Below are 27,199 nucleotides of genomic sequence, written 5' to 3'. Positions count from 1 at the left end.
ACCCCCACTGTATTATCACCTCTCATTGGTTTGGCTTTCCTCCTGAGAAAGTGGTCTACTGTATAGAAGACATGTCTGTATGATTTCTGAGCAGTGACAGCCATAGAGGAGAACTTTATTAAATGACGTTTAAAAGTAGCATTAATCCTGTAAGGCTGCAGATCTGAACCACGGTTTCTTCCACAGGGACAAAAAATGCCCATTTTATATATGACATTTTAAATTCTTCTTTTAGTCCTCATAGGTCTTTCTTGTTAGGAGGGATTTTTTTTCCTGTAAAGCAGGAAAACAGGATGTAACACTCTTTGGATCATCAGTAAGTATGTTTTCCACCTAAATGTGAAATTTAATGGGAAACTTTTATATGGTTAAAATGTCCCTTAGGAGTGGGTGCGGGGGCTTTTATGAGTAGGACAAAAAGTGATTTAATTCCAGAGCAAAATCCAAATTAAGTAAAATGTGCCTTCAAGCAGTAAAATTAAGCCATATATACGTAGTCCTTTATAATAATGTCTATTATACAATTATTTATCAAAGTTTTGCCCTAAAATGCTTGTTAAAACAATCCACTGAATATCTAGAAATGAAAACTATAAAATCTCTTTCTGTGGAAATAGTTCACCCACACTGCTTATTGGTATCCTTCGGTCCACAGGAGCATCCTTAGTTAATTTTTCTAACACATGGCTTCTTAAAGTGTTATAGGCCTATTGTGACAGCAATAAAATTTCCTTTTGCTGAATGATTGGTGTGTTTATGAGTTACTTTACCTACTTGTTGGCAGCTTGAACAGTAAAGAAAATGGTGATTGATGGGCTAAAGTGTCTGATGACCCTGACACAGTCTAAGGATACATTACCACGTGTTGTGAAATTCTTTTCCAGCAATTCAGAGTTTAAATCCCCCTGGAGGTGTTTGTGATTTTTGTGGGGCTCCATGATAATTAATCCCTCATACTTGGCCTTTTAAAATTGCTCTCCAAGCTAAAGTAAATCCTCTGGAAATTCAGATGGATTTAATATCCATGTGTGATGGGTATTTTGGTTGTATATCACTTTTACCATCAGAAACTTGTTTTGATTACGGTAAGATTATGACATACTAACCCTGCCAGCTTCCTCTTTCTGGGTCATTTTGATGCCTTTTTCTATCTCCAGCAAATGTCTTGATGATCATTTAGTAAACATTTATTGAGCAGGATACATGAGCAAACACGTATCCTGCTCAGCACCAGGATACAAGGAGGAGTTGGGAACAGTTCCTGTCTGGAAGGGTTCCACTGAGGGCAGGAGGTGGTATAGGAGCTAGATCCATGAACAAGCTATCGTGATACTGTGAGTTCAATAATGCTAAGATATAGTAATGACCCACAGGACAGGTTGATCTACTCTACCAGGGAAGAGGGTCAAAGAAGGTTTCATAGAAGAGGTGATGCTTACCTGGCTCCAGTAGAATTTCATGAAACAAAGTAGGTAGCAGATAAAAGAAGGCACGACCTTCAACTATTTGGTGCCCTTAGTACTTTCCAAATATAGATATATAGACTAACTCTGTAAAAATACACAAGAAACTTAATACTGTATGTTTCTGATTAGGGAAATTGAGTGAAGGACAGGTGCTGGAGAGAAACTTCTCAGTGTATACTGTTTTGAGTCTAATACCATGTGCATATTTTATCTATATCTTAAAATAAATAAATACTTATTCTTTTAGGAATGCGGACATTAAGACAGTGATTCCTTAAACAATATGATGAATTGGCTAGCCAGCTACTTCTTCCTGGCTCTCGATTTTTTTTTACTTGTCCTTAATCGTGGAATAAAGAAATTTTTTTCAAGTTAAACATGTTTCAGATATAGACTGGTGAGGGAGAAGTTTCTAAGCAGAAGATTTTCCTACATCTCTGAAATCCTGCCTTACCCTTCTGCTTAGGGAAAACCCATTGTTTGAGAAACTCTCCAACTCACTGATCAAATTCTTCTCTGGCTCTAGAGTTGGCAAGTAAAATGAGTAATTTAGAGTTTCTAGGGTACACTATTGGTCTTACCTCAGGCGGTAAGTAAACAGACCATCTTACTCAAATTCCTGTTGTCCCAGTGAAAGTCACACAACTACCAAGAGGAAATTACTTTTTTATTATATGTCAGTCTTGTTCATCTATAAATGAGTCTCAGGTCTGCCATTAGGAGAAATTAATCTGTTTTCTTGGATTGAACACTTTTTATTTTAAACATCAATTTATCACTTGTATATAATGTTCTATTTCTGCTCCTGTAGAAAAAAAATCATTCAGTGAATCATATGGGTACACAGAAAGAGGACTGAAAAGGTGAAAGGAAGGAAAGAAGGAGATAAGAATAACAAGTGGAATTAAGGAAGACTTTATATCTGGTGGGGAGAGGGCCTCCCCATCATGCTTTGTGTAGTGCAAACCCCTAATCAGGTACCAACACTAGCAGCTGAGACCCATAGATCATCACCCCACCTCTAAAGCCTAAGGCTTCAATTTTTACTTCAACACTTGTCTGTTCACTGTCTATAAAATGATCGGCTCATGCCCTCAAGGTTTTTGCTGTGGAACTGAGGAGACAGTATTTCAACAGAATTGATGCCATATGGAAAATCCCAAGTTTTATTTTGCACTTATCTTTATACAAGTGCAAAATAAAATATTTAAAGCAGATGAGAAGCTTGCAATAGTGATAGGAACACAGGCTTTGGTGTTAAACAGCCCCGAGCTGGAATTTCATCTTTTCTACTTAGTAGTTGCAAAGATCTGGTCATATCTGACCCTTCTGAACCACCTTTTCCCTAACTGTACATGAGACTAATAACACTGAACTTGCTTAGTTGTTATGAGGACTAAATGGCACCAATGGGCAGTATGTGGCCTCTTTGGCACAGAGATGTTAAATAAGTGAGATGTTATCGCTTCCTTACTATGTGCTGGCATTGTACATGAAGCTTTATGTGTAGATAATATTGTTAGAACCATATAAAGACGGGGAAGCTGAGAGGTTAGCAGTCGTCCCATGGCCAGAAGTAGCAGGGCCAGGATTTGGATTGAGAAGTCTGATTCCAGAAGCCTAGCTCATAATCATTTGTCTCTACAGCCCCTGTTCAGCATAAGCCAGCAACCCACCCACAGGGAAATGATTAATAGATTGCTTCTAGAAGAGATGCGTTTTAAAAGAAGTCATTGGTACTGGTAGACAGAGTCACTGAGTTATCCAGGGTGGAGTGTTATTTATTTATTTATTTATATTTTTTAAATGAAAGCTTCTTTCTTTCTTTCTTTCTTTCTTTCTTTCTTTCTTTCTTTCTTTCTTTCTTTCTTTTCTTTTCTTTTCTTTTCTTTTCTTTCTTTCTTTCTTGCTGTGTTGGGTCTTCATTTCTGTGCGAGGGCTTCCTCCCAGTTGTGGCAAGTGGGGGCCACTCTTCATCACGGTGCGCGGGCCTCTCACTGTCGCGGCCTCTCGACACAACTACCAAGAGGAAATTACTTTCTTATTAGTCTGAGCCTCCAGACGCGCAGGCTCGGTAGTTGTGGCTCACAGGCCCAGTTGCTCCGCGGCATTTGGGATCTTCCCAGACCAGGGCTCGAATCCTGGCAGGCAGATTCTCAACCACTGCGCCACCAGGGAAGCCCGAGTGTTATTTAAATACACAAAGATATGAATGTGGGAGGGAGTTGGTGGAGGAGAAGGCACTCAAAACTGTGCCAGCAAGCAGCTTTTTTAAAAAAAGATTTATTACTTATTTCTTTATGTAATTTATTTTTGGCTGCATCGGGTCTTAGTTGAAGCGCGTGGGATCTTCCTTGAGGCGTGCAGGATCTTTCCTTGCAGCGTGCGGGCTCTTCGTTATCGTACGCGAGCTCTTCACTGTGGTGCGGGGGTTTCTCTCTAGTTGTGGCATACAGGTTTTCTCTTCTCTAGTTGTGGTGTGCAGGCTCCAGGGTGTGTGGGCTCTGTAGTTTCTGGCACGTGGGCTCTAGTTGAGGCATGTGTGCTCAGTAGTTGTGGCACACAGGCTTAGTTGCCTTGCGGCATGTGGGATCTTAGTTCCCTGACCAGGGATCGAACCAGCGTCCCCTGCATTGTAAGGCGGATTCTTTATCACTGGACCACCAGGGAAGTCCCTAACAAGCAACTTTGCTTGAATAAATAGCTCAAGAGCATTAAAATTAGGAGGATACAATGAGCAGATGAGAATCATGTATATAATCAACTCCAAATTTTTATTTGAAATAGTAAAGGTCAGTCTTTCATCAATGACCCACTATTTCATCTAATCGCAATTTTTTTCAAACCAAGAAAGAAGTAAAATTTTAATATAGCCTTGTCAAATAGATGTCTAAAATATCCCAAACCAGTGTCTATTTTTACTATCCTGTTCTATGCTATGAACTATATAAGTTTTGAAAAATAAATCTTTTTTTTTTCCCAATTCACTAGCCCACATTTCTAATTTGGTCCCTACCTCGCACCTCTATCACCCCCAGTTAATGCAACTGTCCAGAACCACAGTTTCATAGAGCACTTTGGGCACATGAGGGCACATGGTAAGAAATGTGACCTTCTTCTATTGACAGGTCAGAGTGCCTCACATTTTCTTGTATTTTCACTGATGACTTTAAGAGAAGCCACAACTGTAGTCGAGTAAAAGGAAAGAAAGAAATGGAGTTTTCCATCTAGAAAGACTCATGGACCAAAAGCAGATCATTGGCAGTGAATTCAGCATTTATTTGAGCCTATTAACAGTATATTTATTTTATGTATGATAGTTCATTGAGCACCCAGAAAGTATCTAAGAGTTTTGGATTCAGGCTACTTTTACTGATTAAAAACTCCAGTGGGTCTTTTCCTTCCCTTTGAGTATGAACGAAGAGAAATTTCCCATTTGACTTTTGTAATGTTCCAAGATCAAAGGAGTTTATGCTGAAAATTCAGCTCTGTAAAAGCCATGTGTAGCATAAGTTCAGTCTGACTCTCCCAACTTCAGTGAAAACGGGGCATTTGGCCACCAGGCTTTGAAAACCAGCATTACAGAGGGTGTAACCAGGAGCTTGCATTAATTTCTCCCTGAACTAGCTTCATGAAAATGGCCCTTAGTGTCATCTTGGCAGTGTTGTTGGGATCGCCTGAAGCCACTGACCCAGCAAATTTCCTTGAAATCATTCCCCTGAAACAGTGCAGAGAAACAAACTCTTGGCAGTATAAATGCTCCCTGGGTCTGGAAATTTCATAAGTCAGAGTTAAAGCAAAGAATGGTCTAAAATCTATTGCTGGTACAGAATCTGAAACGTAAATTGTCTGGATCAAGGAACCCTTCCCGGCTCTTTGCAGCTGCCTCTCTAATTGCTATAATAATAAAGAATGTTTTCAGAACTGTGTGGTGATCAAATGAAAGCATTTATTATTGGGAAGATATTTGGAATCCAGATGGGTCATCTGGTTAAAGACCTCTGATTTTCTTTGGTTGTTTCTCTACTAGAGCATTTGTACAGGAAACTTTTTTTTTGAAAAGTAGGTTTGGTTTGGAGGTCTTTACCTATCTTATATTTTTGCAAGAAATATTTCATTTATTTACTTCAAGTCAATTTAATTCTAATTCTGAGACTCCATACTTCTGGACTGAGGTGGAATCAACCTCAGTCATTTTGGAGGTCCATTGGCTCTCAGGGTTCTGGTTCTGTCTCAAAGCTCCCCAACACTGGGGCCCCTGTGGTCATTGTCATCAGTCCACCCTGGTAATCACCAAGCCCATGCTTACCCAGGCCTGCATGATCTCTTCACATCCGAAGTCCTGCCGCTTCCAGGCCCCAATGCTTGGGACTCAGGACTTCTTTCAAGGTGGGATCCATTACACCTGTAGGCCGCAGCCCTTGACCATTGTCTGCAGGGTCTTGCAACCTGTGTGTGGGCTGGAGGGGCAGGGAATGGAAGGGCACTGGGCAGTGCAGGGCTCAAATCCTCACTTCTCAGGGACCCACAGATCTCTTTTTCTAGTCTCCATTCAAAAGCGCTTTTCCTCTCCAGTGGCCCGCCAAGACACCTAGCATCTCCATTACCACCGTCATTTCAGTGCCCTTCAGTGTTTTTGTTTTTTGTTTTTGCTTTTTTTGCGGTACGCGGCCTCTCACTGTTGTGGCCTCTCCCGTTGCGGAGCACAGGCTCCGGACGCGCAGGCTCAGCGGCCACGGCTCACGGGCCCAGCCGCTCCGCGGCATGTGGGATCTTCCCGGACCGGGGCACGAACCCGCGTCCCCTGCATCGGCAGGCGGACTCTCAACCACTACGCCACCAGGGAAGCCCCAGAGTCAGGATTTGAAACCACAGTGTCTTACACTTAGGTCTGTGAATGCCCTTTCCCCTACTCCATGCTCTGTCCTCCAGGGCCAGTTCATTCCCCTAAGTTCTTACCTTTCATTGCCCAAGTAATGAGGCCTGACAAACCCCCTTCATCAGGCCACACTTCTATGCCAAATCCTTGAATACCAATAAATACTTGAAACCATGTTTCAAAATATACCATCAAATGTAAATAAGAATGAGACGTCGTTCACCTCAAGTGTATACACAGCAGCAGTGTACACAGTTAACAGGAAAACACGTGGGGAAGTTTAACTTGAAATATTAGGCAAAACCAGTCCTAAAAGAATGAAATAATAAACTTAGGAAAAATTGATTATACCTCTGAATATACCAAAACTGTGTGTTTTGTTTAGGTCAAATAAAATATGGCTTTATTAACAAACAGCAAACTATGGGTTGCTGCCTATGGTTTGGTTGCTGGCTTAAGGAAGCATTTATGGTTGTTAAAAATTAAGAAGGATTTGTTTTTTATAGGATGCTATAGTTATACATGAAGTCTATGAAGAAGGGGCAGCAGCCCGAGATGGAAGACTTTGGGCTGGTGACCAGATATTAGAGGTATGTGATTATGAATTCTATTTCATACCAGCAAATATGGTTCCTTTAGTGACCTTGATCCACAGTCAGTTTACCTATTCACTGTCTTCTAGTCAACTATATCCTATTATTTCTTTCCCAGTGTAACAAAACATGTACTTTATTCTTTTTTCTTTTTTTGATGTACATCAAATAACTGTCATTAGAATCATGACAGATTACCAACCTAAATCTGTCTGTGAAAACTTTCTTTAATTAAAGGGGAAAGTACAACTAAAGGTTCTATAATCAAACGAAACTGTATAATATTGCAATTTGATCTTTTTGCCTCTCCACCTTACTAAATGCCCTTCTAAAAACACATATGTATAGACACACACATAAACATGCACACCTGATATTTCAAAAGACTTTATTGCAGCTTTAAGTATTATTTTCTTATCCCTAATAAGTATATTTATGTCAAATGGAGGTCCACGCCATGGTACCTTTGTTTCCTAGCTGATGAAAACGTAGAATCTTCTTCCTTTAGGTGGTATATGGTACTTATTAAAAATTGAAATGCTTAACTTGCCTCTTTTAAAAGGACTCTCATTTAAGCAAAGGTGTTAAAGCCTTTTAAAAAGAGCCAAGGCAGGCAGTGTCTGAACTAGGAAACGGATGAATGAAAAGTCAATGCCAGGCATTCTGGTAGGTGGAACTATAGAGCTTTTTCAATGGTGTGAAACCTTTAGGCAACATTTATTTCTTTCATTGGATGAATTTAATTGAATAGTTAACATTTTATGGTGGGCATGTGCATTTTTGCTTTGCAGCTTTAATGTAGCACATTATGAATGACATCATAGAATTTTATTTTTCCCTTTGGTGGTTCAAGTCTGCCTCCCAAGATGAAACCAGAGTTATAATTAAAGGTAGAAAACATAGGCAAGAAGGGGTTAAAGGAGAGGCCAGGCTGAGTGCAAATTAAATTCAGGGCAAGTTACAGGGTTTCTCTGCAGGCCTTTACTGTGCTTCATCATTGGATTAGGACATATTCCCAGCACATTCATTAAGGTGCAAGTGTATGAGGTTAGAAAAATAAATGTAACCTCTTTGGGAATGGACTTGACTGTTTTAGCATACAACATCATTTTTTAGTGGTCAGGAGTTTTGAGGGGTTTTTTTTCCTCCCTAGATTTTCTAATTAACTGGTGCTATCATAATTGGCTTTATAGAGGAATAGGTTGAGTATTCAGAAGAGTACAGATGCATACATGTCTTGATAGTTAACATAATTTGTAAGCCCACAGATTTTTCTGTAATGGACACGTGGACCTAAATCTAATATGTGCATTTCTTGTTTATGGCGATGTTTGCACAGGTATAAATTCACATAAATTCACAGTATAAATCTTTAAATATGTAGTGTTTATTTTATAGCAGTTATACCTCAATAAAAGAAAAAAAATTTAATTTATCTATCTGTATTGAATAGACCCTCAGCTGTAGCTGCTGTCTTCCATAAAATATATTCATGTATAAGTGAACACTCAGGACAGATAAGCATGAAGAAAGCAAATTTGTTTTAACTGCAAGGAGAATTTGAAAGGTCAACTAAACCATTTCCTGGCATCTGGCCGAATTGTATTACCCAGTGTGGATGGATGGTCTACACTACACTTCTCATTAAAGATAGCCAGACAGGCTCTTCTCTTGCCCCAGACAGGATCTTGTCCACAAAAGCATACTGTGTGTTTAGTTAAGAAATGTAGCTCTCAGGTTGGTCAAGGAACATGCTTCCCTTCTAAGCAGCTTTAGATTCCACATTTGAACTTGTTCCACTTGTGGCTGCTGTGTACAGATGCATAATGAGGCATAGTCAGCCTGGGGCCTGCAGGTTGCCTCGAGAAGAAGACAGGCCAGCTTTGGTGATACATTTCGAGACTGTACTTTTTCCGAACAATGGCTTTTCTGCTCATGAGAGTCCTCTGCCTGGTGCAGGCTGGCCTTCCATGGTTTTATACTATCCTCATGTTAAACGAGGACAAGCCAGGTTTTGCTTACAAAGATATAGTCAAATAATTTTTTAGTCTGGTAAGGTTTATAATTCTATGATTAACATGGACTGTCTTCTTTCTGGTTCTTTTTTAAGGTTCAGACCCTCCTCTTACCCTACACCTATTCCCGTTATCCCCTTCTATTTTTGTGCAAGTGGGAGAAGAAAGAGTAGAGGGCTAATGCCTGGTTTTCCCTGTGGGGTAAAATAATAAGAACTGCTGCCCTAGTTTGGTTATTCTTTCCTTCCAAAGCAGCACTTCACCCATTTCCCCGAATGCCTGTCCTCGCCAAGGGACATGATATACTCCCATTGACAACTGGGGCTCCCTATGGCCCTTCTCAAATAGGGAACCCTGCTATTACCACTCCTACCCCTCTACAATCAATGTTCTAGATAATGCATCTGGTGCTTATGTAAGGCACTTAAGGTAATACATCACTGCACGATATTCTAGCCACACAGCACTATTTCTCTTACAATTATTGGTACATTTAATGGTGTCTCTTGGTAAGCAGAGGAGAAAATGAAAACTGTGAACTTGGAACAGATCACTTTGATTTGAGCAGACATCTTGATGCTGGCATTTAGTGTGAATTGCTTTTGTAATATTAGAGTTCATGACAATGCTTTTAATTAAAAGCATAATTGTTAGGGCCTTTCAAAGGGTATTTTAGAGGCTTAGAGAATTCACCTTCAATCATGGAGGTAACTTTTTTTCAGTTGAGTAGCAGAAGTGGTCTTGTGTGCCATCTGTTGGAATACAGGAAAATAATCAGCTCAGGCCACATTTTCTGGAGACATTCTTTCCCCCTTTGTCTGTGGGTTTACCTCACAAACAATGAAAGTGCATTCGTGGGCCTGAAGTGCATTCGTAGGCCTAAAGTAACAGTGAATGCTGGTACTGAGAAAATACAGCCCTGACTGCAGTTACTTCAGTTCCTTTTAAAAATATCAATTCCTAACTTCTGTCAAGCTTAACTGAATGCCAAGCCCTGTGCCGAATGTACTCCAGGGTTTATTTCATTTAATCTTCACAACACTACATGGATATTATGATTATTGTTATTATTATTATCTCCAATTTGTGGAAGACAGAGTTGAAGCTGGCCTTGAGTAATCTGTGTAAGGTTTCACATAGTAAGTTAAAATCAGCACTCAAACCGAATTCCATCTATATCCAAAACCCCTGCTTAAACACTGTTATTCTGGGTGTAGTTAATCTAACTGAGTTCACAGACCCACCAAGATATACCAGAAAAGAAAGAGCAGCTTGAAAATTAGGCTTTTAAACAATTTCTTGACTCATAGCATCAGCTTTAAATAATAGCTCAAAAGTCACCTTCTCCAAGAAGGGCTCATTCTTCTCTTCTCCCTTCTCTGTAACCATTCTTTATGCATGAGTCCTGAGTCTTTGGAATGTTAGAACTGGAAGAGCCTTAGACCAGCCCCTCATTGTACAGATGAAAGAATGGAGGTCCAGAGGTAGGCTTGACCTGCCCAGGACACCCAGGGATGGACCAAAACACAGACTGAAACCAACATCTTGAGAGAACTCTGTCATCCACCTGGCCATGGCCTAGGCCCATCCTTCCCTTGGTTTGGCTCTTTTCCTAGCTGGGACCTTGAAGAAGTGACCCATGATTCCCTTCATTTGAGCCTAGGCTGCTCTGCCTCTTAATTTCCCCCTTGTGTCATTGAGTTACCAACATCAATACTTGATTTTTGCTGTGTCAGGGAGCTCCAAAAACCCATTCTAAGAATAAGATGAGGCAGCATGGTATAGAAGCTAAGGGTGGAAAGATAATCTGGGTTCAAATTGTGGCTCCTCCATGTACTAGCTTTGTAACCTTGGTCAAGTCACTTAACCTCTCCATGCTTCAGTTTCCTCATCTGTAAAATGGAAATAGTATCAGACAGTTAGTGTAAGATTGAATGAGGAAATTCTAATAAAGGGCTAATACACAAGCATTTATTAAGTAAATAAATAAGTTGGCTATGATTTTGCCATTTAACAGACAAGGAAATGGAAGCTCACAGAGTTTACAAGACCTGCCCAAATTCACATGATTTTCTAGAAGCGGGACCATGGTTTTACTCAGTGCTGCTTCCAGTATAGTCTGCTGTCTAATGCATGGTCCTGTCTATGCTCACTCAGATACAGATTCAGATGAGTGGACTTCAGGGAGTCTTTGACGCTGTCAGAAATACCAGTCCCTCATTTCCTTCTGGCCTGTTCTGAAGTAGTCACGATGTTAGCAATTAAGAGTGAGGATGTCAAATTCAATCAGCAAACTGAGTCCAAGAAATGCTGACCAAATACTAATGTTTATTTCCCCTTTGACCTCAATTAAATGAGCCAAGTAGTCCCTGCTGTCTCATGTTGAGTTCACAGTAAAGTTCACAGCCACCTAAAATTGCATTATCATGCGTACTAACCCACCCTCTATGCTTATTTGGGGTGGAGGTGTGTAAGGATTACGGCCTTTGTATCTGAAGCAGCTATGACTGCTAGTGGTCACTCCCTGTGTGCTTTGGGAATGGCTGGACATTTCTGGAGGTTTTTCACTGGTTGGGTCAAGGAGCTCCCCCAGACAGAGAGGCCTCTGCTGTCAGCAGCGCATCTTGGATGCCCGTCATTCCAGGTTAATGGGATTGACCTGCGGAGTGCCAGCCACGAAGAAGCCATCACGGCCCTGAGGCAGACCCCCCAGAAGGTGCGATTGGTGGTGTATAGGGACGAGGCGTACTACAGGGATGAGGAGAACTTGGAGGTTTTCCCCGTGGATCTGCAGAAGAAGGCTGGCCGAGGCCTGGGCCTGAGCATCGTTGGGAAGCGGTAAGGAAATGCTGTGAAGGTCAGGATTGATTGACCTCCTTCCTTCGGAGTTTTAGGGGCTAAAGCCTATAAACACTGAAAGATAAAGCTTAGTATAAACTAATGATATGATTTCTAAGATTAACATTTTTATGAATGCTCGAACGAGATAGGTCATGTTTCTGAGCAAGCCCAAAAATATGTCATATAAAGATAGAACTCTAAGCCCAGTCGACCCAGACTGTTCAGACTTTTATCCCCATGGAGAGTAAGAATAGAGTTTCTAAGGTTCTTTCAACTTGGAGTCACTTAGATGTGTGGCTTGCAGGGGTTAATTAAAGCAACCGTACCCAAGAAACAGCTGATATCAAGAAAGAGATTTATATATACAATGTTGGGTTAGGAAAATTGCTTTGCCATAGAGTACCATGTTAATTTCGTACTCTCTTAAACTAGTTGGGTAGTTCCTGAGACTAGCTGAGTTGACATAGTCGACAGACATAGATTCTTCATGACTACAGTTTTCTGTTAAGACAGATGTCCCCAAAATAATAGCTTGCAGCAAAAATGTAGGTAGATCCTCGTGGCTAGGCTACTCTTTTGAGATCTTTGCTGCTTACCCGTGTGATAGGAATTGCAGTAATTACTCCAGGATAATATTAACAGGTTAGAGAAGTAAGTAAGATTTTGAAACTGCAATTCTAGCTTCCACAGTTTACTGGCTTTAGATATCTAGTGTGTATTTATTCCAACAGGGCTGCAGGATTTTCATGTGACACCCCAATATAGCCTTAAATGGCACCAAACATATTCTTAGGAAGAATTGAAGTTGGTTTTACATATGTTGTGTCATGTGCCCTCACAGACCTCTGATGACTAGCCTAGTGGTTTTTTCCAGCAGTCCAAGCTGTTACTAAGATACTAGCTACCATTTTTGAGCACTCATTTTTGCGCCACGTACTGTGCTCTCATGATCTCTTTTTTACTTCAGCACCATAAAACCGTCAATTTGGAAATGCATTATGAAACAAAGGAGCTGAGACTCATATTTCTAAGCAAACTCAGTGGGCATCTGGGTACAGAGCAACTGACAGAGCCCATGTTGAAGTTTCCTTTCTTGCTGTGATGCATACACGTGCCTGGAGAGATTCCATTTAGAGTAATGGTTTTTCCTTTATTGTCTCGTAGTGGATTGATGAAATAATCTTCATACGATACCAGCATTTTAGATTGAGTTTGTAAGGAACATTTACATTCCTTAGCACAAAAGGTTTCATTATAAAAGATAAGATGTAGGGACTTCCCTGGTGGTACAGTGGTTAAGAATCTGCCTGCTAATGCAGGGAACACAGGTTCTAAGCCCTGGTCCAGGAAGATCCCACATGCTGCGGCCCGTGCGCCACAACTTCTGAGCCCGCATGCCACAACTACTGAAGCCTGTGTGCCCAGAACCCGAGCTCCACAACAAGAGAAGCCACTGCAGTGAGAAGCCCATGCACCGCAACGAAGAGTAGCCCCTGCTCACTGCAACTAGAGAAAGCCCACGCGCAGGAAGGAAGACCCAAAGCGGCCAAAAATAATAAATAAATAAAGTAAAAAAACAAAAACCCATCTGAGCTAGAATGAGTTCATCTTTAAAAAACAAAAAAAAGATAAGATGTATAAGCTCTCAAAATTCACAATTCTTTGCCTAGCAGTTCCACGACTAGGAATTTATCCTAACCATATGCTTGTAGATATGTTATTCACTGCACATAGTTTGCAGTAGCTAAAGAATGGAAATAACCTACTGATCTATGTCCACCAATAGTTTACTAATAAATGAAATTAAGGAACATTCATAGAATAGTATGTAGCCATAGAAAGAAAACATTGAGGAAGCTCCAAGTGCTAATAAAGACCAGTTGCTAAGGTATTAAGTGAAAAAAGCAAAGTTAAAGAAAACAAAACTGGAGGGAAAAAAGGAGTGTATGTGCATGTATATCCATTTACAAGCGTGTGTACTATACCCACATGCATTTGCTTACGTATACACAGAATATCTCTTGGAGATACCCAAGAAATGAGTAACATTGGTTACCTCTGAGAGGGAAACTTGTGGACAGGTGAACAGAGGTGAGAGGTGAACTTCCCCCCCACCCCTTTCTAACCTCTTGAATTTTGAGACATTTATTTGTTCATCAAATAAATAAACATAATTAAAACCTTAAAGTAATGAAGGCAGGGAAAGAGAGGGAGAGTGAGAAAGAGACTAGAAATAGATCATATGATAATAATTGAGCTGATCTCTAAGGAAATAACCTGTACATTTTAATAGTACTTAATTCTACTTTTTAAAGTGTATTTCCATTTTATTTCACTAAAATTATCCTCTTGCAGAAATTATGCCCTTGGGCCAATGAAAGTGAATATTACGGGCAGGTATAAGCTATTTAAAGGGCAAGCACTCTGAGGTTTATCGTTTGGGAAGAATATCAGTAGTCTCAGATTTAATATAGAAATATTAGGTTGTGCCACTACACTGCTTTATGGTATTCACAGGAATGGAAGTGGAGTGTTTATTTCTGACATCGTGAAAGGTGGAGCTGCAGACCTTGATGGGAGATTGATTCAGGGAGACCAGATCTTATCTGTGAATGGGGAGGACATGAGAAGTGCCTCCCAGGAAACAGTGGCCACTATCCTCAAGGTGAGTCCCTAGCTGCTTTCTGTGTGGCTGGTATAACTCAAGTCCACCGGGAACGGTTCTAATCTGGCTTGTTTATAAAATGTGTTGAATTTTATGCTGATTCTAATTTTTTACTAGAGACCTAATACCTGATTATTTTAACCAATCAGGAATAGCCCTAAAAGAAAGCTATTATACTGACTAACAGGATTGAAGGGAACCCTATTTGGGGATTTAAGCTAGTTTTTCATACTTGTGAGAATTCCAAGTATCCTCAATTGTCCTCTAAATGCATTTGATGGGACAGATTCTCCTGGAGTCACAAAATGTATCCTCCTCCCTCTTGGGCTATATTAACATGAATTCATCAAATCCAGCATTTATTGCTTGAAGGAACATTAAAGATTGTTAAAGACCAAGTCCTTCATCTCACAGTGAAGTCTGAGAAAGTAGAAGGGCGTGCCCAAGATCTCAGAGCTGCACTTGAGGGGTTTTCCTGCCACCCAAACTGTCTCTCACTGAAGTTGCCGGGAGGCTAAGGCTCAAGGTTCCCTTCCAAGTGTCTTTGCCACATGGACCCTACCTCCCTTGAAAGAAACTGGTTAATAAAAATCCTTGTAAATTGCCATTCAACTATAACCAGGTGTATCTTATTCTGTTTCACAAATACTATAGCTGTAGGAGCTTTTGCAAAGATAAATGAATTTTATTTTAAAATCCTGCTTTCCTAAAATAGTCAACTCTCAGTTACTACTCAACAGAGGAATTGTATTAGATTACCTCTGTGTTTGATTTTTCTGTCCTCCTTTTCACCACTTTTTCTTAATCATTTCACTGCTCGCAAATACTTTCATCAGAAGGGAAAAGGAAGAGAAAGGAGGTGAATTGAAATGTAATCCTTTTAACGTGTTTAAAGAAGTCGCAAAATCATGAGATGAATAGCATTGAGCTGATAAATTTTTGTGACGTTGTGTGATTTTTTTTGATAACTGAATTTCCTTTCTACCTGCAGCCTTCATCAGCCATTTACAGTTCTTGGCTGCAGAGAGATGAGTGGAGGCACTGCCATGAGAATTTAGAACACAAATCCTACTGTTTTTCACCTCTGTTCTTTTCTTGTCTTCCCAAGTGTGCACAGGGACTTGTGCAGCTAGAGATTGGAAGACTCCGAGCTGGTTCCTGGACCTCCTCGAGGAAGACATCACAGAACAGTCAGGTTGTTGATGGCTTCCCGTTAGACTGGCTCACCTGTCCCAATTGGGAGAAAGTTCTCCATTTCATAAATGATGGTTTGGAAACAATGTGTAATATACAGCATATTCACAACACCAAGTTCGGTGTACTTTAATGTGTTTGAAATAAAAAGTGAAAGGTGGGGTGGGAATTCATTAATCCCTAGGTTTTTCTCTCCTTTATTGCCTGCAAGTGTTTTCTTAGAACCCCTTTTCTCTCCCACTATTAGTTCTATATTACCTAGGCATTGCATGTACACAGCTGTGTTTATTTAAAAAAGAAAGACGTAACATCTGGTGGCAATTTGACCCTCATTAGCGCAACATTGTTCTATTCATTCAATTTAATATTGCTATAAAGTTAACTTGTGAATAGCCACTCACACATGCTGAGAGCAATTAATGGTATATTCCTGGGAGAGCAAAGTGGGGGGTTGTTTCTCCTGTGGGAGGGAAGCCTTAGTGGGTGATATTTTGTGGGTTAGCAAACATCTCATGTTTATTTGCAAGGCTGAGGTAAATGCCACTTTTTTTCAATGAAGTATATTTCACTGTATTTTTTTTTTTCATTGTAGTGGCTGACAAAATCAAGACAGTAGAGGATATGTTAAGTCCCATTTGGTACATAATGAAACTATAGAAACTTACATGTGACCCCCAATCCCTTTTGTGGGTTATTAGATGGGCCTTTGTCTGAGGTTAAAAGCATGACTTTTGGTCTCCTTCCTAATTTCCTTAAAGCCACTCCAAGGCCTTTGTTTAGATGATGTTCTGATTTTATGGTTAGCACACAGGTGCTTCTGGAATTAAGTTAGCTGCCCCTTTTGCCTCATTGGTGTTAGAAAATGAGCGAAGAAAAAACAACATTGTTCAGATAGGTTCACAGATTAGCTGGCTTCTTTTAGATAATCATCAGAACAATCAAACCCAATAAACATCACGTTAGGTTTGGAACTTCTTTTGAGGGGGGGCATTTCTGGTTTATGTAATGGGCAGCAAATATCATGTGTACTAAGAGACAGTGGTGCGTTAGGATTCTAGAGGTCAATAGTTGGTGAGGACTCTGACCAGACTTGTATCAAAAGTGGGAACTTGAGATGCAAAATAGTTGTCTTGGCTTCTTCCTTAATGGACGATTCAACTTGAGTGATTTCATTGAAGCCCTATTGTACATAGGGTTTAGAATGCAGAATGAACAATACTGGAGATGAAATTTTTTTTCCTGGAGAGTATGGGAGGGCAACACAGAAGGGGTTCAATTGGGTCTCACTCCAAAAGGAGTTTGATAGATTGAAAAGAGAGAAAAGGTATCCCAGGGCTTCCCTGGTGGCGCAGTGGTTGAGAGTCCGCCTGCCGATGCAGGGGACACAGGTTCGTGCCCCAGTCCGGGAAGATCCCACATGCCGCGGAGCGGCTGGGACCGTGAGCCATGGCCGCTGAGCCTGCACCTCCGGAGCCTGTGCTCCGCAACGGGAGAGGCCACAACAGTGAGAGGCCTGCTTACCACAAAAAAAAAAAAAAAAAAAAAAAAAGGTATTCCAGACAGAGGGTGTAGCATAGGCAAAGGCACAAAGGGGTTATAAGGAATTCCAGTGTTTTAAGAAAATTTTGGACTGACAGGTGAGGTGGTAGGTAGAACTGGATTTCTGTCCTTGAGGAATGTATATGTGCATCTTAGTGATGAATAAACTTTACACTCAGGTTAAATACAAAACTAACAAATTTAGAGGCTCTATTATTAAAGGTCAAAACCCCGCCATGACCATTTATCTGTTATGTAAATGTGAGCTGTCATATTTCAGAAACCTGGAACGAAGTATCAAATACTTTTCTTTAACCTCTTTGCACAGAATTTTTATTTCAGAGGGTAGAAGTTTAATTCAATTTTAAGCAAAGCAGAAAATATATTTTATCCTTACTTTGTCCTTAAAATTATGACCTAGATGATATGAAAGTCTGTACTGATATGTAGCTAATGGGAAGAAGGCTTGTAGCAGACTGTAAAAGAAGTGTCCTCCATCTTCAAGAATTGAATATCAGCCCATGACCCAGATGGAGAAAAAGAGGAACCCATTCCCAAACATTTCCCCTCCAAACCTTTTTAAAGCAGTCAGGACTCTCTAGGGGCACGGATTTCCTTCTGAGCAATTATAAGATAGGGAGACAGATGCCTCCTTTTGAGGGTCTAGGAGAATTTTAACTCGTTGACTTGGCCTAGAGAAAGTGGGTTCATTAAGAGAGATCTTCTAGCCATGGGGCTACCAAGCCTCTTTTTAAAAAAAGTGTTTTCCTACCAACCAGGAAAGAGTATCTTTACTCTGCAGAGGAAAATGTATAATGGTAAAAACACTTGAGAAATCTTTTCCTCAGATAACTGAGGGAGTACCTCCAGGCAAAGTTCATATTTCTAAAGGCCTTGACAAACACAATGTTCTGAGATTTTGTTTAGGCAAAGGTTATAATATGCTATACTTCCTCATTTCTGAGTAGTTATCTATTATAGCACCATTGATTTAAATCATATCCTTTCAGGAAAAATATAAAAACACTCCTTTATATATATATATATATATATATATATATATATATATATATATCTCCACTGTGAAGTGCACTGATGTCTGTAACTTACTCTGAAATGAATTTTTTTTAAAGGCCAACTGAGTGATGAATAGATATGTAACAAAAAAATAGTAAAATATTAATTGTGGAATCTAGGTGGTGTGTCTACTGTATCATTCAACTTTTCTGTATATTTGAAATTTTTCATATTTAAGGAATGTTAAAATATTAAACAACTTTCAACATACTAAGGAAATGGATCAAATTATAATTTTTCAGGTAATAATTATGGTCTTAGGTTTACCTCAAAATTTTGAGGCAGTTAAAGCGTAACCGTGAGAATTCGGTAGAAAAAATTCTTTATTCATTAGTGGTGTCATTGTTTTCTGCATTGGAAAGATCCTTCACTGTGCATACGATTTTCACTGCATATGATTTTCATTGAATAGCCACTAGCCAAACATGACTATACATTATCTAAATTTATTTAAATAAACGTTAGATTTATTTTAAAATGATAGTAATGGAGGTATAGCAGATTGAGCTGAATTATTACCAACTCTAGGAAAATCTTTGAGGAAAAAAAATTTTAATATTCCTAAACTAATATATTCCCCGATATTTACTGCTTTTTCTTACAGTTCAGGGTTCTTTCTATTTGATGAAGTTCCTATAAATCTAGATTTTATTATATTTGTTTTAGCAAAATAGATCAGTAATTTAGATAAAAAGAAAATAAATTTTGCCTGTAGTCCCAAATGACACTTAGTGGCATTAACTGATCATATGTAAACACTGTAACAGGCTAGGAAAATGTTTCTGATTTCATGTGGAGCACAAAAAGCTTAAATTACTGCACGTTTTCTACCTTGATGATTGAAACCACATATAAAAGCACATACAACGGAGAAAGCAGTGGAGCAAATGTTAAATGGGATTGTTTAGGGTGATAAGAGAGGGAGTGTGAGTAATTTTTGTTTTCTTTTCTGGCCTCCACAGAATTTTCTATTACATGGTTATGGTTACTTCAGTAAGTAAAATAGTAATAATAAATATGAATTTCTAAGACTGACCACTGAGTTTGCTTTTCAGCAGAGTCAGCACAGCAGCCTTCATCCTTCCCTTGCTCCTGTTATCACCAGCCTGCAAAACCTGGTCGGCGCAAAAAGAGCTTTGGATCCTTCCCCAAAAAACTCAGGTATTACTTGAGACACACCCTCAGCAAAACGCTCCTGTTACCCAATTTAAAAAAATTTTTTTAAAATTTTTATTGGAGTATAGTTGATTTACAATGTTGTGTTAGTTTCAGGTGTACAGCAAAAATATTTTTAAATCTTTGAACGTGGCCACATAAGCCCCAAGCTTTCTGAAAGGCCTGTTCTAAAGGAAGGAAAGCCATAGAGATTCGTTTTTGGAATATGCCTTTAACTTTACACATGAAAAAGAGAAAAGCAGAAATCTAAAGTACTTCATAAAGTAAAACCATTTCCAGAGAGAAAATTTTAAAAGGACAGGTCCCTCGAGGAAGGTCAGAAGTGCATATCCCATCATGGGTGGGGTGGGGAAGGCATCTTTTTAAGCCTTTCCTTGGGTAAGGTTATCATTGATTAAGGTGGAAAAATGTTCAGTGAAACAAAAATGGCTCACCCTCCAAGCCATTTAATCACCGTATTCCAGGCAGTGGCTGCTACAGGCCATCAGCTTTTGTCAGACCAAATGATTATGGCCACATCTATCTCAAACAGAGAGGACTTGTTTAAAATAGAGGACATAGCCCCTGATTGATGGTCACCAGTTTGGATTTTGAGAAAGGGTATAATGCCTGCTTGCCTCAGTATTCCCTCCTGAAAGACCTAGAAAATGATACCATTTTCATGGGACAATATTATATCCTAAATATATTGTCTCTTACTTTTAAAAAGTTAATTTATTGTTTCCTCATAGGCACAGATGTGGGACTAAGGACCATTGAGATAATCAGGGTAAGTCAGTTATTTTGCTTTTTTTCTAATTTGTGTTGCATAATATGTACATCTTTCCCTCAATACAATATATTGGATTGTTAGTGTGTTCTTTTAAGTTACTGAAGGCAATATATGGTCTATGTAACACAAGCAGTCTTAGGAAAATATAGTAAAGCACATACATGACCACTGTGAACTTTTTGGGGCACCACATTCACTTCATTTTGTGCACTGTGTTTAAGTTTTAAAAAACAAAAAATGGTATCACATTAGACATACTCTTGTAGCTTGTCTTTTTTACTTTAAAGCATGGACTTTTAGCCGTGTGAATAACTATTTTTTGACAGCAGATGGTATGATTTTTGTCAGTTACATAGTATTCCATTGTATGAATGTGCTGTAATTTTTCTTAACCAATGTCCTCTTATTAAACAATTAGCATATTTCTCAACTTTCGCCATCTTTTATAGCAAAATGTCTTTGTATTTTCTTTTTGGCTCATATCATGGGTGATTTCTTTAGGATTAATTCTTAGAAATGAATTGTTGAGTCAAAATCCACACTTGTTTAAAGGCTTTTATATATAATGCCAATTTGCCCTCCTGAGAAGATTGTGCAAAATGCATTTCATTTCATAAAGTTGTCAAATCCTGATTTTCAGACTCCTGATAATCCTGTGAGATTTTTCAGACTCCTGTGTGATATCCAGAATATTGGCAAGCAGTTTTATTTTCCTTATTCTTACCATTAAATTTGGGATTCAAGCAATAGTGAAAAAAATTATGACCTTGTTGTAATCATGGATCAACTTCAGTAAAGTGATATCCAGCTTAACTTAGTTCTCTGGACTCAATTATAACTGTGTTTAAAGACACTGTACCATTTATTAGCTCTATGACCTTTGTCAAGTTACTTAACCTCAATTTGCTTATCTGTAGATTGGGGGTGATAACCCTTGCCTCCCAAGGTAAATCTTGTTGTGTGGATTAAATGAGGTGTAATGCATACAGTATACTTAGCATAGTACCTAGTTCATCATGAATGTCCAGCAATTCATTATTATTAACTACAGCTTTGACTAAATCTGCCTTATTTGTTCCCAGTATCTTTCCACCAGCGTGGCAACTCAAATGTTCCTCGTATGGGGAAGTTAAATGTACCAACATGTGCATAATTATGGATAAACTAAGGAAACATCACAATGGATTTGAACAAAGCCAAATTATTCCATAAATTTCTCCTCATTCCAAGATTTATAACATATCATTTTATGTTTCCTTAGTCATTTCAGCTGCTTGTTTTTACAGGCTTTTATAAAAAGGCCTGCTCCTACCCACCCTGTTCTCCCACATACGGTCCGAGCAGAAACTTCATAATGAAACGCATCTTACCATTTGCATGTAGGGTTTTACTATTGATGCATTCAGAAAATAGAAGCTAGACACAAACACTTTGGAAAACAGAATATTAAAGTTGCTGTCATTTTGTTCTTTTTCCTTTGTCCAACTTTATCGAGGTGAAATTGAAACACACTAACCTGTGTATACTTTTAAGTGGTCAGGTAAAACTGCAGAAGCCTTGCAACCCTGTAGGTCCCTTTTCTGCAACCACTCCCCTAACATTTATGTCATTGTTGTCATATGTTTACATCTACATAAATTGAGAACCCCACCAGACAATGGTATCATCTTGGCTTTAAACTGTCCTGCATATTTGAAAAAACTTAACAAGAAATTGATCGCATTTTACTGGTTCTTTGCATGTTGAGTAACTTAGGGGTTTTTCCCAGCCCTGGTGAATGTTATTGCTGTGTAGACTCTGAAGAATGCTGGTGTTTATGTTTTAGCAGGCATCCACCCAGTTAGGCTCAGACTGAAAGTTATGTCACCTTTTGTAAGTGGTAGTTCAAAACTCAGTTCAGTTCCCGAGTGTGGGTCTGTCCCTCATATGCGTGGCTTAGACTGAACCTGAGAATTCTGTGGATGCACTCACAGAGGGACAGGATCCCCTTCTCTGACTCTCTCTACTCTAGTTTTCTTCCTTCATTCTCCAGCCATCAGGGCTCCTTTTCCTGGTTCCTCTGACCAGAAAGGTGGGAGTTAACATCAAAGTTTTAGCAGTTTGCCCCACCTTTACAGCTCCTTGACTGGGTCTTGTCTTCAGGACAAAGGAAAATAACGGGGAGATACACCCTCTGCTGTCGTTTCTCCAAGTTTTGGCTCTCCACCACAATTTCTTTGAGTTTCTTTACTTTTCAGAAGTCTTAGGTAGTTGTACTTTAAATTTTGACAAGAGGTCTTCATTTTCATCAGTAGGAGAAAGATGCTATAGAGTGTGCATGCCACCGTGCTGAAACTGGAACTTGTCACTTATTCTTTTAGTGATTTTTAAAATGTTAACCCTGGGATATAAATGTGGGGGAAACCTGCACAAAGGCCAGAATCTCTTCACCAGGGTTGGAGTGAACAAACGGCCTCATCTCAATCTCAGAGAACATTTTCGGTCGCATGTTACTTCTCTCTCCAAACTCTGTACTCACTACAGTGGGTGTCTTCAAAGATCCTTTGTTCTAGCATAGTCCTGCAGCTCTTTCAGAGCCAAGTGTGTTTGTTCACACCCAGAAGAGCATGAGATGTGCAGTAATTTAATTGTAAACACCATATGAGGACATACTTGCCAAGTTCTGCATCAAAATTGGCCAGTAAACTGAGCAGTAGCATAGGGTTGTTTTTCTTTGTTTTTTTTGTTTTTACTCCTCCTGTTGCCTTTTACTGAGCCCTTTCTGTGGGCCAGGACTGCACTATATCACCTCATTTAATCCTCAGATCAACACTGTGAGGTAGGTGGTTTTCTTCCCACTTTATGCGTAGGGATGGAAGCTCTAAGACGTTAAGGAACTTCTTTAGCACCCCCAGCTAATTAAGTACTCCAGCTAATTAAGAGCTGAAACACTGGTCTTTCTGACTTCAAAGGCGCTATGGTTAACTCCTGTGGTACCGTAGCCTCCTGCATCAGAAGGGATTTTATTCAACAGCTATCTGGGGACAGTCAGGTTGTGGCTCTTTGTTAAACATATAAGCCTTGTTTTCCTTTGTTTTTTAGGAGCTCAGCGATGCCCTTGGAATCAGTATTGCTGGAGGAAAAGGAAGTCCCTTAGGAGATATCCCAATATTTATTGCCATGATTCAGGCCAGCGGTGTGGCCGCACGTACACAGAAGCTTAAAGTAAACAAAGGGGATGGTGAAGTGCTCTCAGCATGTGATGTGGTGGGTGGGAGAGGATGAGGCAGCCAGGGGCGCTGTGCTTAAAACTGGAATTCCAGCAGCTATCAGAGACCCACACTGAGGGCAAAATGCATTGGAGAAAGTTTATACCTGAAATTCATTATGTCCCTGAACATATAAAAATAGTATCGTTTGTGTCAAAGCTTCTCAATGATAGAAGAAATTGCAGCTCATTTGCAAAGCCTCCCATATCATTTTTAGCACCTCATTCCACCCAAAATTGATTTTCACCTGAGAGATTTGACCTTAGACTCTTCCTTCCACCAAAAGAATCAACATGGGCTTCCTTGGTGGCGCAATGGTTGAGAGTCCACCTGCCGATGCAGGGGACACGGGTTCGTGCCCCGGTCCGGGAAGATCCCACATGCCGCGGAGTGGCTGGGCCCGTGAGCCATGGCCGCTGAGCCTGCACATCCGGAGCCTGTGCTCCGCAACGGGAGAGGCCACAACAGTGAGAGACCCGCATACCGCAAAAAAAATAATAATAATAATCAACATCCTTATGAATTTTTTCCCCCATCGCTCCTTAATCTTAACTTAGGTAGAAAAAATAAAGCAAAAAACATTTGGCTTCCTCGGTAGAGCTTTATTGAACAGGTAATTTGTACACCCCACTATTACTGGCAAATGGATGTATGCAACACTACCATTACCAAGGTACAAAAGGCCTTTTAATAATCAAATCTGACCCCTTTCTTGTTTCTCTGATTGGTCTGTATTTGGGGAAAGCCATAAAAATTCCTCATGCTTCTGGAACACGCATACACAGTAGAGACACAGAATCTTCACAATAGCCACAAATGGGCATTCTTCTCAAATTTAATTTTTCTTAATGATAGTGATTTTTCTCTCACTTTTGTACCTCCAGGTTGGAGATCGGATTGTCAGCATTAATGGGCAACCTTTGGATGGGCTGTCTCACGCGGACGTGGTTAATCTGCTGAAGAACGCCTACGGGCGCATTATCCTGCAGGTATTGCGATCAATGGAACTCGCAGCTGCGAGAGGCAGATAAGTGGTGTGCAAAAAAGATTGAGCGTCACTGGCAGGAGGCATCACCGCCCAGCAGGGTGCCTGCCGATGTGAATTATGAAGGTTGAAAGCAAGAAATTATTATTTGTATTCAGAAATTCTTTAATGCCACCCATACAGGCAGTGAACATGATTATATGAAAGCATAACAAGGGGAGAAAAATTACCCTTTGCTTCACATGATAAATCAACAAGGCTTTTAGCTTCTGGTGTTCTTTTGTAAATCAAAGTTTGCAAGGAATAGAAAATGATTTCTTTTCTTATGCCCCAAAACTGTGTCTGAACTGCCCAAGTGCACTCCTTTTAAAGGAAGGGAAAAGTAACTATGCTCTTTCTCCTGTAGCATAAATGATTGCCAACACTGCTAAATGCTTACCACATAGTAGTCATCAACTAAGGCAGACAATCATGTTTCAGCTGTGGTCCCCAAGAGTATTGTCCAGAGGCACAGGGAAATATACCAGGAAGTAAAAACGAGGTGTGCTGTTAATCACCCCTCCTTCGATTTCAGCACTTTGAGTATCTCTGAGATTGATATCGTGTAGTGAGTGAGAGGCAGCGTACTGGCAGCAAGTTTTGTTAGTGAGTTCCCCCCAAAATGTATGTTTATAATCACCATACTTCTGCAGGGGTAGTATTAAATGGTTTATAGGTAAAAAAAATAAAACCCACCATTTCGTATCTCAGAGAGAGGGCAAGCCAGCCCCTCCAATCATTCTAGCCTTTAAATAATCAGTTCGAATTGAAAAACCATAACTTTAGGGAGGACCAATTTGTGGTGCTTAACTCTCACATCTCAAATGTCTAAGTCCAAAGTGCTGAAACAGACATTTAAGAAAAAGTCAATGGTTTTCAGTACGTGGGAAGGGAATCGTAAAGTACTGCCAGTGGTTTCAAGGGAGTTTATGTGGTAGGCAACATGTTATTCAGTGATCTGGGTCCCCAAATTTCTGTTGAACACAAACAGGAACGCTGTATGGACTGGCTGTAGAGTCGACTTCCTTTGTCCTCATCCTCAGGGGTTACCTCTTGTTCCACCTTCCACTGCTTCGTCATCCTCAGAACCTGCAAATCCTTGCTTTTTCTTGTTTGCAGCCCTTGCTCTTCCTTCGAGTTATGCTGACCCCTAGAGGCCGTACAAGTGCAACTCTTCAATCGCAGAGCTGTGGCCCATTAGTTATACAGAATTTTACCAGGAAGTTATCAAATGATAACTATGTCAAGAAAAAAAAAGTGTTTCCCTTAGCAGAATCTAGTATTATTAACATTTTTATATACCAATATAATTTGTTCAGCTCCACCTTCTTCACAAAGAATTGAGAAGACACAGTGTAAAAGTGTAACATTACGTAAAGTACTTTAAGTGGAAATGAACTCATGCTCTCCCATGAAGAATTAACCCTTCATTCAGCCAAATTTGCCACTATTCACATACTTTTGAAGGGATTCCTTATTTTTCCTATTTCTGCATTTTAAGAAAATGACTTTTGGTTTCAAAATGTTCTCGTGTTAATCACATTAGTTGGTGGTGTCATTTTGTAACAGGTGATGTTAAAAATGGAATCCTTTGGGATTTTGACAGTTGTGATCTACACAACTCTGGGTATGGAGCACATGTGCTCTCAAAGGCTTTAAACACAGAACTCAGGAAATTTCTTACGCCCTGCAACAGATGCCTTTCAGTTGCATAGTCGTATTCACTTTAATTAAAACAATGTGCATGGAATAGTACCAGCAATACAATTATCACAGCTGAGTTGTCAGTAGGTAATCATTTTTATTATCAGGTGAGCCAGCCCATTGTCAGAGTAGTAGAGAAGGTCAGATAGTTGTGTCTGATGATGTGGAAAAGACTTATTGTCGGTGCACATGGGAAGCGGTCAGCAAGTGCTGATGGCACAGGGAAGATTAGGTCTGGGTCAGTGGACTGGAGGGTGCAGAAGGGGAAGAGAGTCGAGGAGACAACTTCTGGAAGCTTCTCCCCATAGTTTAACTTGCTATTGCTAGGTATAGTAAGGAAGTAGATATTTCTGCCCTTAAAGTCTGATGGTTTCTTACTGTCAATTATAGATTGGTCAGTGGGGATTGATTTGGGTATAGGGGTCATTTCAAATGTTCTCAACTATATTTGCTTCTGTAGTCTGATAGTTTGCCTGGTTTAGTGCTTTTGTCTATGAACTACCACAAAACCTTTTTTGGACAAAATAAGGTAACCCAGACTCTCTTCTAGAAAATTTCGTTTTTACCTCTTTCTTTGACAATATAGAAGATAAAAAGAGCACATCAGGGATTTTTGTCACTAAATGAACTTGTGGGGCTTGTTCTGGATCCAAACATTTTAGAATGTAGAATGTGGATGGAGGCAGCACTAACTAAACCAGGGAATATAGGAAGGGCATGTTGGGAGAGAACATTGTATTTTGAGGCATCCAGGTGGAGATATCCAGCAGGCAGAGGAAATGGGCTGCCAATACTCGGGGAGACTTCAGTGCTGGAAACAGGATAAATAAAGCCATCTGAGGCTTCTTGGGGTCAACATCCCCACTGCCTGGCACATTATACTTCATAGATATTGGTTGAATAAGTGAATGTAAACAGTGGAGACAAAGACAGAGGATCAAGGCTTGGAGTCAGCAGCAACTAGGGAGAACAGGAGAAGAGAGTCTGAAGTCAGGGAGATTAACTA

The 27,199-nt window shown here is 39.9% G+C and overlaps 1 protein-coding gene across 24 annotated transcripts in view; it reads left to right on the top strand.

Annotated features, from left to right (window-relative positions):
- The window catches only part of PATJ (PATJ crumbs cell polarity complex component), a 405,040-nt gene that overhangs the window by 317,037 nt on the left and 60,804 nt on the right, over positions 1–27,199 (top strand). For 15 of the 24 annotated variants that reach the window (XM_049696921.1, XM_049696959.1, XM_049696949.1 and 12 more), the window contains 8 exons: positions 6,852–6,935; positions 11,598–11,791; positions 14,312–14,459; positions 15,568–15,654; positions 19,325–19,430; positions 20,177–20,214; positions 23,299–23,421; positions 24,350–24,454. In XM_049696921.1, coding sequence (XP_049552878.1) covers positions 6,852–6,935; positions 11,598–11,791; positions 14,312–14,459; positions 15,568–15,654; positions 19,325–19,430; positions 20,177–20,214; positions 23,299–23,421; positions 24,350–24,454 — 885 coding nt within the window. Of the gene's footprint in view, positions 1–6,851; positions 6,936–9,048; positions 10,766–11,597; positions 11,796–12,761; positions 14,460–15,567; positions 15,655–16,245; positions 16,292–19,324; positions 19,431–20,176; positions 20,215–23,298; positions 23,422–24,349; positions 24,455–27,199 lie in introns of those variants that run through there. The other 9 variants (XM_049696897.1, XM_049696941.1, XM_049696937.1 and 6 more) reach the window with 9 other exon arrangements.

The sequence above is a fragment of the Orcinus orca genome, chromosome 1, assembly GCF_937001465.1.
Source record: "Orcinus orca chromosome 1, mOrcOrc1.1, whole genome shotgun sequence".
NCBI lineage: Eukaryota > Metazoa > Chordata > Mammalia > Artiodactyla > Delphinidae > Orcinus > Orcinus orca.
Note: the sequence above shows the minus strand (reverse complement) of the source record. Positions and strands in the feature narration are given on the sequence as shown.